This window comes from Macrotis lagotis, chromosome 1, assembly GCF_037893015.1.
Source record: "Macrotis lagotis isolate mMagLag1 chromosome 1, bilby.v1.9.chrom.fasta, whole genome shotgun sequence".
NCBI classification, from domain to species: domain Eukaryota; kingdom Metazoa; phylum Chordata; class Mammalia; order Peramelemorphia; family Peramelidae; genus Macrotis; species Macrotis lagotis.
Window position 1 is genome coordinate 746,845,499 of NC_133658.1, and position 12,583 is coordinate 746,858,081.

The window sequence follows — 12,583 nt, forward strand, 5'->3', positions numbered from 1 at the left end:
AGGAGAAGGCAATGTAACAACATGGTTCTTTCCTGGTTCTCCTTCTACCTGACTGCCTGCTCTTTCTCATTGCCCTTCGTTGGACCTTCATCCAGCACAGTCACATATCCACCAACTCTGTGTCCCCCAAAACTCTGTCCTGGGCTCCCATGGATTCAACTGTCATTAAGCAGATGATTCCCCAGAACTCTCTCTCTCTCTCTCATATATATATATATATATATATATATATATATATATACACATACATATATATAGCTCTCTCTCTCTCTCTATATATATATATATATATATATACACATACATATTCCTAAGTTCTTTCCTACCTCCAATATCATATTTTCTTGAAAGTCTCAATCTTAATGTCCCATAGACAATTCAAACTCAAATATCAAAATTCAAGAACTCATTTACCTTTCCCCCTAAACTCCCCTATTCCCAATAGCATGACTACTACCATCCTTTCAGTTATCCAGGCTTGGAATCTCTGTGGAATCTTCAACTCCTCATACTTACCCCATATATCCAATCAATGGTCAAGTATGGTTGCTTCTGCTTTTTCTCAGTTTGTACAGTGGCCACCCTGGGGCAAACCCTCTTATTGCTCTGCCTGGGCTATTATAAATACCTTCTCCTTGGTCTCCCTTCCTGACTTCTCACCTCTGTCCATCCCAACCTGAGCTGTTCTGTCAAGGAGATCTAAGCCCAAGCTTGCCCTTGTTCACTAAATTTTAGTGACCTCCTATTACTTCTCAAATAAAGTATAAAATATTCCATTTGGCTTTTAAAATCTTACAAAATGAAACTCCTTATCTTTTCATTTTTTTTCAATTCATTCCCTCTATATTCCAGTATTCCATCTCTCTCATCTCCTCTGTGTATTCCCCAGAATTTGATGCTCCCTGGAGGGTCAGAAGAAGGGATGCCAGAACACCAGAAGGTCTCTTAAGAACTTTGGAATTGATTTAGCAGCAAGGGAGACACTGGCTCAGGACCACCCTCATCAGTGAGGTTGTGAAACATGATATACATAAGCTTAGATTACCCACCCCAGGTGTTCACATGGATTATGTGTGCTTGACCTCTAGTAGAGCATTCCAAGGTTATGTTGGTCTGATCAGTCACAGTCAGACACATTGTAATTTGTCACATAGTGATGTCATTTTGGTCTTCTTCGATAAGAAAGGACAAGAACCAACCAGTCTACTTCCTGGCTTACTTGACTAGACTTTGCTCAAATCCCATCTTCTGGAAAAGAACTTATCCAATTCACTCCCCCTTTTTCCTCATCCTACCCTCTGCCCCTTTTAGTGCCTACACTCTAAAAATGTCTTCCATTTACACTTTACATATTACACACACACACACATATACATTCATTTTTTTTCATGTTGTCTCCAGTAGACTATGAGCAGCTTGAGGGCAAGAACTATGTTCTGGGTTTTCTTTGGAACATAATGTAAGTGTAATATGTGTTTTTTGACTACTGCCTGACTGTTTTATTTTAATAAGTATAACCAAAAAAACCTCTATAACATAGATATTTTGAAATAAAATTAAAATGAAATAATATTTGATATTAGAATCACTAGGGAGCCTCTGGCAATTATTATGTAGGGCACTAACATAAATTCTATTTAGGAATATCAATCAATCAGTTGAATAGAGAATGGAGAAGGGACAGACTCCATGAAGGAAGATTATTGCAATATTGTGCATATGTGTATGTGTGTGTGTGTGTGTGTGTGTGTGTGTGTGTGTGTGTGTTCATTGAGAGCCTGAAGTAATCCTCTCCATGTGACTGGAGAGAAAGGGTCACATTTCAGAGATATTAATTAATAAGACTTGACAATTTATTATCTATACAGTAAGGGAATATAAGAAGTCTAGAAGGACATGAAGTGGTGATTCATGGGTTGTTAGAAATTTGGGGGAACTATCAAGCGTAAAACAGTAATAGGTAAGTTTAAGTAGGTGGTAAACTTTGAGGAAAAAGATAAAATAATGAGATCTACCATGCAGCTCATGACCCATTCATGCTTCATCACACTTCAAGACTTATTATATAACATCAAAATGAAAGGATGGTACTGTTTGGTCACATACAACCTGTCCAGGGATGCTTACCACAACCACAAAGTGTGAGAAATGGTGACAAAAGGAATGCTGTCTGCCACAGAATTCAGGAAATGTGTGTGTTGTAATCTTCTATACTGGCCTTAGAAGTAGAGTGGTATGGAGCTTGCAAAACCACAGGGGCCAATGGATACATGTGTATGTATGTGGGGAAGAAGTGACTAATAAGAGAGATAGGGGAATTGTTGCTAGAGATCAGTCCCATAATTGACTATGGGAGGATAGGATGGAATCAATCTATCTACTCTCTAATTGGATATCTATACCCACAGAAGGTGGAGGCCCTTGCTCTAGAGGCTCCTACTCTTGAAAGGTGAATGAAGGAAACATAAGGAAAGGAATCCAATTTGAAGATTTTGCTGTTTTGGTAAAATACTAAGCTTCTGCTCTATCTAGATACCTATAGCTACAGAGATATTGTAATACCGGTCACTGTGGCCCTGGTGACTGTCAAACCTTTGGTTTGAACTATGATAAAAGGGTCTCTTCAAGGAGGTTGCCTGGAGACACCCTGAGAGATGTTCTATGTCATCTCTCTCACTGCTTCTATAGGCCTTTCCTATCAAGACCATCAAAAAAGACCCACAAATCCCACAACTTACCAAGTTTCAGTCAAGTTTCTTTTACGACACTCTTGTATGTGAAGTCTCAGGTCAAATTTTTTAAACCCACCTATGAGGACACTAGACAAGCCAGCATCCATATCAGTCCCCTCCCTTGCCCATCTTACACATTCTTTCACCACCTAAAATTCCCCCCCCCAACTTTAGAAAGAGGTATCACACCAAGCTGAAGAGGGACATGGAACACTTTTTAATGTCAAGTCAGAGACAACCCCCTCCCTCCCCAGCCCCAAATCCCACCTTCCCTCATCACATCCAGGAACCCTCCCAGAGGCCTCTCTGCTTTCCAAGCTCCCAGAAAAAAGGTGACCTAAAAATGTCATTTTCTTCCATTTCATCCACAAAAAAGGAAATAAAAATTAAATTAAATGAACCAAGAGAGTTAAATTCTCCAGTGACCACAAGAGTATAACAGATTCATTCCCACACAGGGCTAAAGCAAGTGGTTACTTTTTTTTCTTTCTCTTTCTCTCATTTTGTCCCATTGTTGGTTCTTATCAGTACCCTAGGGGCTAATGGGAAACATGCTGCCTGTGATGGCTTTCACCTCACAGACCCATACCCAGAAAAAGATGCTGCATCTGGTTAGTTTTCATTTTCATTTGTTTGCTTTTTTTTTTACTTTCTATAAATGTCTCCGACATGTAAATAACCCAAGAAAATAAAAAAGGCAGAAGTTGATTACACAATTACCAGTAAACTCTATCATCTCTTAGAAGACCAACACACAGCTAACGCCATATACAGCATGCAGTAATGTCTGAGAAAGGACCCTGCAGAGAAAGAAAATGACTAGTACTCTATTAACAAAAAAAAAAGTGTGTGAATATATATGCATATACACATGGAATATATATGCATATATATGTATCATTAAAAGAAGCATAGCTAACAAACTCATCATACAATTGAGATCACTCTTTCCATTTCTAAACAGTTTGTAGATAGCATAGTTACTGTATGCGTTAAACGCTGAAGTAAGGATGAGAAATCTGTAGCGCTGGTAGAGATGTTGGTTAAATCACTTTTTGGTGGATGTGCCGAATCTTCACCAGTCGGTTAATGCCCGGTGCTATGCTCCACCACTTGTAAACCTAGTTAAGAACACTATTTAATGTTTAATAAACGTACTTTCTCTTTCACCTCTTTTTGCATGTTTTTTTTAAAGTTTTCTTTTGTTTTTGCACTAACGGTTCTAGGTTCATATCAGAAAATATAATTAATAAAATTAATAATGAATCAGAATCCCTTATTATCCATGATGTCCATGTAGTAAAATGAAAAACATGTAATAATATATTTCTTGTTGTGTTTAGCGGGATCATTGTTGTCAATGGGTTGTTTTGCAGATTTTTTTCTTTTACTTTTTCACCACACATAATGTCTGTGAAGAGGTCCTCCATAGGAACATCTGGGTCTGCACATCTGGATCTACCAGTAGAGTTTAGGATATCCAACTCAGAAGTCTTCTGTGGTGGATAAGGGAACATCAGAATAGGAAGAGCAGCTGACCCTTTGCCCACCATGGAAACAAAGAGGCCACGTAATGCAGCGTGCAGGTGGGTCCAAAGCCAAGAGTGTGCACTTATAATTTGGGGCTAAAGAAAAGAAGCAGTTGTGCCTAAATATCTCCAAGGCAATTTTCTTCCCTCCCCATCCCCAGTTGCCCTTTCCCTTAGATTTTGTTTTAATCACATTAGGCTTGGTTTATCTTAATTTCATTTAATTCTTTAAAAAAAAAACTCATATGCTCTTTTTGCTGCTGTCGAGTTGGTGGTTGCAGGTGGTGGAGGCTGCTCCCCAATGGGGAAGTAACACTCACATCAAAATTTAAGCAACAGATGCAAGATGAGTAGGGGTAAGAGCCAAATGCAACCAGCTCTCCTTGATGTCCCATTGTTGACTTCACTGACTGCACCAGGGGCTGTGGGAAGAACATAGAATATTTTTAGAAGCCTAATTTAAATTGGAAAGGAAATGGCATAACAGCCCCAACCTGTGTTAGGAGCTCATATTTGAGCATCAGTACCCCACTTGACCTTTGGAATCACTTGTGACCCCTACTAATCTCACACAGTTTCCAAGATAAGCTTCCCATAAATCCTACTGTTCTGTGGGTTGCAGGGACAGGCCTGAATAGAAGATGCAATTCTTAGGATTGTAGGGTTTAGACTTGAGAAGTAATTTAAAGATTATCTAATCCTCCCCCAAATCCCAATTTCTATATAAGGAAGGTCTCTCAACTTTGGTTGTGCTCCTGAGGAATGCTGACTCTGAAAGTTAATGGTGTGGGAAAAGTAGAATGAAGGCATTGTGGCTGCTAAAGTCTTAATATAATGTATCTTGTAAAACAGAAACTAGATTACTTTTAAACCCATGCTCCAGAATAATAATAATAATAATAATAATAATAATAATAATAATAATAATAATAATATCAGAGCCCATACATGGCCTCATCACTATTGTCATCACTGCTGATCTTAGGTCATCTTAAATATTCACTTAACAATCCAGCTGTCCAATCTGTTTTTTAGAGAAACACCTGTTGAGAAAAGCCAATCTGTCTTCCTGCTGTTGCTGCTGCCACAGTCTACTCTGAGGGGACTGTCAATCACCTTTTCACAGACCAGCCGCCAAGGCTCCACCAGTAAAATTTGGCCACTTCCCCATCTGGAGAAAGCAATGCTGACAGGAAGATAGGGACTAACCCATATAGAAAATAAATGGAACCAAGTCAGCAAAACATGTCAAAATTCTTGCAAGTAACCACCAAGATGTTTTTAAAACAAGGAATAAAAAACTGCTACAATAATTGAGACAGCACTGAAGGGGACCAAGTTCAGTTCCTAAAATGGAAACATGGTTTCAATCCCACAGATGTTCCATTGAGAGTGTCAAATAAGAGATGGAAAGGGATTGACAGTGTAGACTTTAAGATCACCTGATCCTTTTTTTCTACCTGTCTTCTTCACATAAACACAAATACTCCAAATACTCATATATAATCTTGTCAACTACTTCAGCTGTTGAACCAAAGATGTTCATGTACATATCAGACTCCCATGCATTTATATTAGTGTGAAAGTTTAGATTCTCAAATAATGATTGTTGCTCTTTCTAATTGATGAAGACCATTATATCAAATGAATGATGACATGACATGTACATTATGTTGACTGAATGAGGGGAATATTGTACAAAGACATCCTTCTCACTGCCTCTTCAAGAACTACCTTAATTCAATGTCCTGATAGTATAGAAAATAGAACTTCTGGTGTTGGTCTGGATACAGTCAGAGACCATGGCCTTTTAGATGTAGGTCTTTCCCATTTAATCAAGGCACCACAACATTACAGTAACACCACCATTATGGTATTTTTATGATGACAAACTTATGACAGCACAGTTAAGCTAACCTATCTCTTGATGGTTTAATCATCAGGGTGGTAATTTTATGGTGATAATCTCAAGTAATTTGTTTATCAATTAACTGGAGTCATCTGCTCAGACAGGGACTTCTGCAATACTTGCTATAATATCAAAATAAGCTGAATCTCCCAAAAGCAAGGATCAAAGAGCAAGCTAGTGATCAAGTAAGATATCAAACAAAATCCTAGTGGCATCGTGATCTGGGACATGCGTTTTGGTCAATATTGGCCAAACCAGGCCTTAATTGCATATCTGAGTGACTAAGTTTGGAGATTTTTCAAGCTGTGGACCAATGGCTCCATCAATCTGACCTCCTTATAATAATAATCCTTATTCCTTATAGTAAACCCTTAATGCTTTGGGGAAAATTCATACCCAACAACTAATACTAATCCTTGCACTTCTCCAGAGTCTTATTTGGGATAGTCCAGGAACCAAGGACTTAGCAATTTGAGAGTCTTTCTATTAAATTCAACATAAAATAATAATAATAATAATAATAACAAAAATAATTTCACTTGATAATCACAATTTAAATGTGTGAGAGGCAATAAAGAAAAAAAAGCATTATCCTCATATAACAAATGAAAAAATTGATCAGAGAATAGGACAGTTGGGAAGTGCAACAAGAAGACCTAAGTTCAAATATGACTTCAGGTACTCACTACTTATATGACCCTTGTCAAGTCACTTAACTCTGCTTGCCTCAGTTTCTCCATCTGTAAAATAAACTAGAGAAGGAAATGGCAAATCATCTGGTATCTTTGCCAATAAAACCTTAAATAGGCTCACAAAGAGTCTGATATGACTGAAATGACTGAGCAACAATAGATCAGAATACTGTAAGACTAATAATATCTAGATTTCAGGTCAATATTTGACAAAATCTATCACTATCTTTATAAACAAGATACATACACACAAACTTATATTATACTTATATCTACATACATATATAATGTGTTTAAACATACACATACACACACACACACACACACACACACACACACACACACACACACATATATATCTTATAGAAGAATTCTGAAATGGTTAAAAGACTAGCACCAAACAGTGATGTTTAATGTAATCTAGAGAGAGATATTTACTAGAGCAACTCTATGGCCTTCTTTGTCACTGACTAGGATGAAGATATACCTGGCATATCTATGAAATTTGTGGATGACAAAAAAGCTATTGAATGACATACCCATAATCTTAAAATATCTGGACACCATTCAATAGATCAAATCTACTAAAATGGAATTTGGTATGGATAAATGAAATATCTTATCATTAGATATTTAAAAAATAACTGCACATGGCAGAGACAAATTCCTATACAACAGTTCAACAACAACAATAAAAAAAGATCTGAGAGGTTTTTTTTAAAATTGTTAATCTAGTACAGGACAACTATGTGTCATGGCAGTCAAAAATCTAATTCAATTGGGAATTTCATTGATAGAAACATAGTGTCTATAACAAGGGAGGAGATAGTGCTATTGTATTATTGTATTCTGAGAGAGATTGTGCTCTGTTCTGCACATTATTTTTTAAGAAAGATTCTGACAAGCTGGATTGTATCCAAAAGAGGACAATAGGATGGTGAGAAGTCTATCAACAATGTCATTTGTACCTCAGCTTGAAGAAACTGTCACTGTTTAAAAGAGGAGATTTGGAGGGCACAGGATAACTGTCTTTAAGTATTTTAAAAATTGTCATGTGCTAGAGGAAATAAACTTGTTTTGTTTACCGAAGTATGTAGAACAAGGGATAATGAAGATCTAAAGTTAAGTTAATATAAGGGAAAAAACAACTTCCTAATATAACTGTCTTAAGCATTGCTGAAAAGGACTGAAGAGTCTCCAATCACCAAGGATTTTTAAGTGGAAACTTTGTTAAAGATTTTTGAAAGGGATTCTCCTTAGTTACAGAAAAGATGAATGATCTCTGGCTCTCTTTCTAGAAACTATAATCTCTGATTCTATATACTAATTATTTACCCATCCTAAGGAATATCCACTCTTTAGGGACCATGAAGATTGTTTAGTTTTTCCCAGTTAAATGACACTATGATTTTTTTGGATTCATTCCATGATCCTTGCTTGGACCTGAGGCTGAGAACCATTTCTGAGTCCATATGAACTTAGAATATATGGGAGTATAGATTCCATGTCTGCTTCTGACAAAAGCTATTGATCAAATCTACCATTATTCCATGTACACTGGACAAGTTAGATTTTAAATATGCTCCACAGAACAGAATGGCATAATGGATTGAATTGCTGAGCTACATGGGTAGTGGGAATGCCCTTTCCAGGAGGTCACCACACTTATAAACTCATAGACCAAAAATCTTCAAAATATAAATGAAATTCCTATAAACACGATTTGGAAACTCCTGCCATTGGTAGGAATAAGTTTCTACAGATAATACTTTTTTTTTTGTCTCTGTCTCTGCCTGACAGCCCACACTCACATATGTATCCATTTCTGCACAAAACCAGCTTCGAGGCCAAGCTCATGCCTCTTGATCTTTAGCAGTGACAGTCCTTACAACAATGAATAGACATAAGGAAATCTATAAAATGAGAAAAGAACAAATGATAACTCCCAGTGCTCTGGATCCTGCCTTTTCCTCTTGTTTCTTTGCTCCTCATGGAAGATTGACCAGCCTGATGAAACCCTCTTTGGGGAAATTTCCCAATTGGTTGTGCAAGACAGGAGGGGATAGTTTGGTCATCGTGTAAAAATAGGCTGAAAACCATGTTTTCAGGCCAGGGAGTCTTAACATTGTGGGAGGAAGTTCTTAAGCTGGCAAATGTCCCCCCACCATAGGCATACAATGGCCCAGTTGGGGGTTGCCAGGTGTGCTCCTTGGGCTGTTGTTTCCCTTCTATGTTCTCTTTCATTATTGTGTCTATCAATGTTCCTTGTGGCTCTACTCCCCACTGGGATGCACCACAAAAATACTGCAAGAAAGAATCTTGACCTGTCATGTTTTTTTTTTTAAAACTTGTCTTAAGTGGGGGGGAGTCTATGTTGTGAAGAAGAAAAAAACAACAACTTTCTCCAAATCCCCCTTAAAGTTCTTCATCTATACACCAAATTCCCTGAATTACATTTATTGTGGGCCATCAATACACTCACCCCAATCTACTTTTTTCATTAATCTACAATTGAAGATGTAGAGGAATCATGAATAACTTGTAGAATAGTAGATGAATTCATGTGGAAAAGGTCATTATTTTCTAAATATCTGAAGCATCATCATTTGGAAGAGAAATTAGATTCATTCTATTTGATCCCAGAAAAAAAGGATCAGGAGTAATAGAGGTAATGTGGCAGAGAGGGAGAGATCATCTCTACATAAAGAAGTTTTTCTAAGAATTAGGGTTGTCTGAAAGAAGCTAGGAACTGTTTCTTTAGAGTTTTCCATCACTGACCATTCTTCCTGTTTTAGAAAGAATTCATGTTCAGATAGACTTTGGATCTCTTACAAATCTAAGATTCTGAGTCTGTGGTAGAACATTCTGTCCAGGTGAAGTCATTCTAAATATTTCTTTGAGGTCATTTCAATGGTCATATCCAATATATTTTACAAACTATCCCATTATTTCTATCAGGCAAAGAGCATAGACCTCATGGAACAAGCAAGAAAGTACACTGAAGGACAATAGGTATTTGGGTGTTCCAAAAAAGATTAAAGAGATTATGAAGAGGTTGGTCAGCTGTTCAGCTCTTTATTTCTGTAACCAATATCAAAGAACTTAATGATTGGAGTTAGCACCATCAAATATAGTTTTTGAAAATAATCAGACTAAAGATAAGGAAGCCAAATTCTAGGAATACCTGGTTGGTACCTTAGATAGTTTCATGAGGAAGAATTTCCATGAGGAAGGGGTCTAGGAATTTCTGAAGCTGGAATAGTCTCAAATAGTAGATGGAATAAAGCTTATTTTGAGATGATAAAGTTAAAATATCTTTGACAAAATAAAAAAAATAAATGCTCCTCCCTCTCTGCTCCTCTCTTTTGGTATTCATCTAGGAGCCACTGCCCTTACAGATACATGTAGGGCAATCCCAAGAGATCAACTTTGTACCAACCCAAGACCTAATTTTAAAAAAAGTAGTCCATATACATCCAGCTGTGAAAAGGTAGAATCCCTCTAGAAGGTGACCTTTGAGGTTTTCTCAGATTTTCAGGGTAAGGACAGAAAAAAGAGGGGAATAATAGTAACTTTGAATCTCTCTAGTAGTTTTGTACTGTGAGAATATGATTCACCTAAATTCTTCCTTGCCTGACTTGAAAAATGTATGACATTTCCCCAGGGTCTCTTATGCGAGGAGCCAAACTTTGCTTAGTAATATTATGGTTCTAGAAGCCTCACTTATCTTCTGCCAGATACAGCTGATGAAGCCTTTGATTCACCCAATAGAAGGAGGCTATGATTCTTCACCCAACATTGCTTCCTATCCAGCATGACCATAAGTGTTGCTAATATTATGTTAAGTGTAGCAGTCCACAGATTTTCATTACCAGACCACTCAGAGTTCTTTACAATGATTATGAGCATCAGTGGCCAACAGGAACATCTGGCAATTATGAGGACCTTAAAAAAGATGTTTTAGTCAAGTGACTCATGCAAGAAATTCCCTTTTTTTATCCCCCATCACAATGCCACCCTCCCACCTCGCCCTCTTAGAAATAAAAAGAAAAAGAAAAGGAATCATTGAAAAGCAGCATGCAAAGGCAAGTTTGAGAGTTTTGCTCCAAAGCACTCAGGATTAAGAAAAGAGGGAGATTTGGTGTATAGGTCAGATAGGAAGTGACTCTGGAAACACAGAGAGTATTACATTAGAGCAACAAGATCAGTTAGGTTCCTGTGAGAAAGCTGAGACCCAGTGATGGAAATGGGGGAAGGTTGCAAGGATTCCTGAGGAACAAGAAATCTGTAAGTGCGGGAGGATTAGTTTTTATGAGCACATGGAAAAAAAAAAACATCTAGGTTCCAGGAAGTGTTTTCACCAGGCTGGCTTCCCAGATTAGCTCGACATAGAAAGAACAGAAGAAAGGAAGTTGTGCAGAGAAGAGATTGGAGATAGTTGAGGAGAATTCCCATGAACCCTTCCCCATGGCAGTGATTGCCTAAGAAAGAAGCATACTAACCTCTCCAAGGTGTCATGGCTGTAGTTTTCTCTTCTAAAAAATTAAAAACAAGCCACTGTTAAGGTTGAAAGAGATAATTTTGTCCTCAGATTTCTTTGGGGAAAAACTTTCCTAAGTCAGATCAGTCTTCATTTCCCACTTTGTTGCCTCAAATGCATAGATAATAAATGATCAACAATATAGCCCTTTTCCTCAGTCTCCTCAGGTTTATTAGGGGTATTCAGAAGTTCTGGGAAATGGGAAATGATGTTAAATGAATAAACTTTCCTATTAGACTATTAGTGAAAGTCTTAGCCTATCACATCTCTTTGTAGCATGTTGATGATAGGAACCTAACATATATAACTCTTCCTATAATGAAGAATATTAGTGGGAGAAAGTGAGTTACTGGGAATATGCAGAGGGAATGTTTTGAAGATGAAAAGGTTATTGGGTTAAGTTGTGAAGAACCTTTTTGATCCAGAGATAATTTGTTAAGAGAACCAAGATGATTTCAGTAGGGTCAGTGCCTACAGGATTACCTGCTGACCAAAAGATGTCTTGTCATAGTACAATTATAAGCCTATACTTTTGAAGAAGATAATGGCAAGGGAAAAGATAGAAGTTTATAGAAACAAATACCCCAGGGTTAATCCCCAGAACATAAGGTAAATGGAGATTTGAAGAATGTGTAAGCATAAGGGTGTGAGTTTACAGTAAGGAAGAGGAGAGTCTTCTTTTGATCCTGTTGGAAATATGACATGATTATTTGAGAGACAATCTTCCCTCTGCTTAATCCCAGTGAAATAGTGACTGAGTCCATAGGAAGCAACGGAAAGGTACATAATTAGAAGCAGGTGAGTGGCATAGAGGAATGAGTGTTAGAACTGCCTCAGCAGAAAGAACTAGATTTGAATTCTGCCTGAGACTTTGTGACCAGGGCAAGTCAGTCAGCCTCCCTGTGCTTTCATTTCTCATCTGAAAAAATGGGGGATTTGCATTTTCTGACCTTTAAGGTCCCTTCTAGCTCTCAATCTATGAAAGCATTTAAAAAGGAAAACCAAAACAAAATAAAACAAAAAACCCACTAAGGATAATACTCTATTTCAATACTCTAGAGAAACATGGAATGACTTATGGGATCTGATGCTGAGCGAAGGGAGTTGAACCAAGAAAAAAATGTACACATCAATAACAACATTGTGAGATGAACAACCTTGATGGAAGCATCTCCTTGTAG

The 12,583-nt window shown here is 37.5% G+C and overlaps 1 protein-coding gene across 4 annotated transcripts in view; it reads right to left on the reverse strand.

The window, feature by feature from the left end:
• Window positions 1-3,044: 3,044 nt before the first annotated feature.
• NTM (neurotrimin) overlaps window positions 3,045-12,583 on the reverse strand; it is a 1,385,759-nt gene continuing 1,376,220 nt past the window's right edge. For 3 of the 4 annotated variants that reach the window (XM_074216284.1, XM_074216287.1, XM_074216285.1), the window contains 2 exons: window positions 11,365-11,397; window positions 3,045-4,683 (listed from right to left, as the gene is read on the reverse strand). In XM_074216284.1, coding sequence (XP_074072385.1) covers window positions 4,583-4,683; window positions 11,365-11,397 — 134 coding nt within the window. In that variant the 3' untranslated portion in view covers window positions 3,045-4,582. The remainder of the gene's footprint in view (window positions 4,684-11,364; window positions 11,398-12,583) is intronic. The other variant, XM_074216286.1, reaches the window with a different exon arrangement.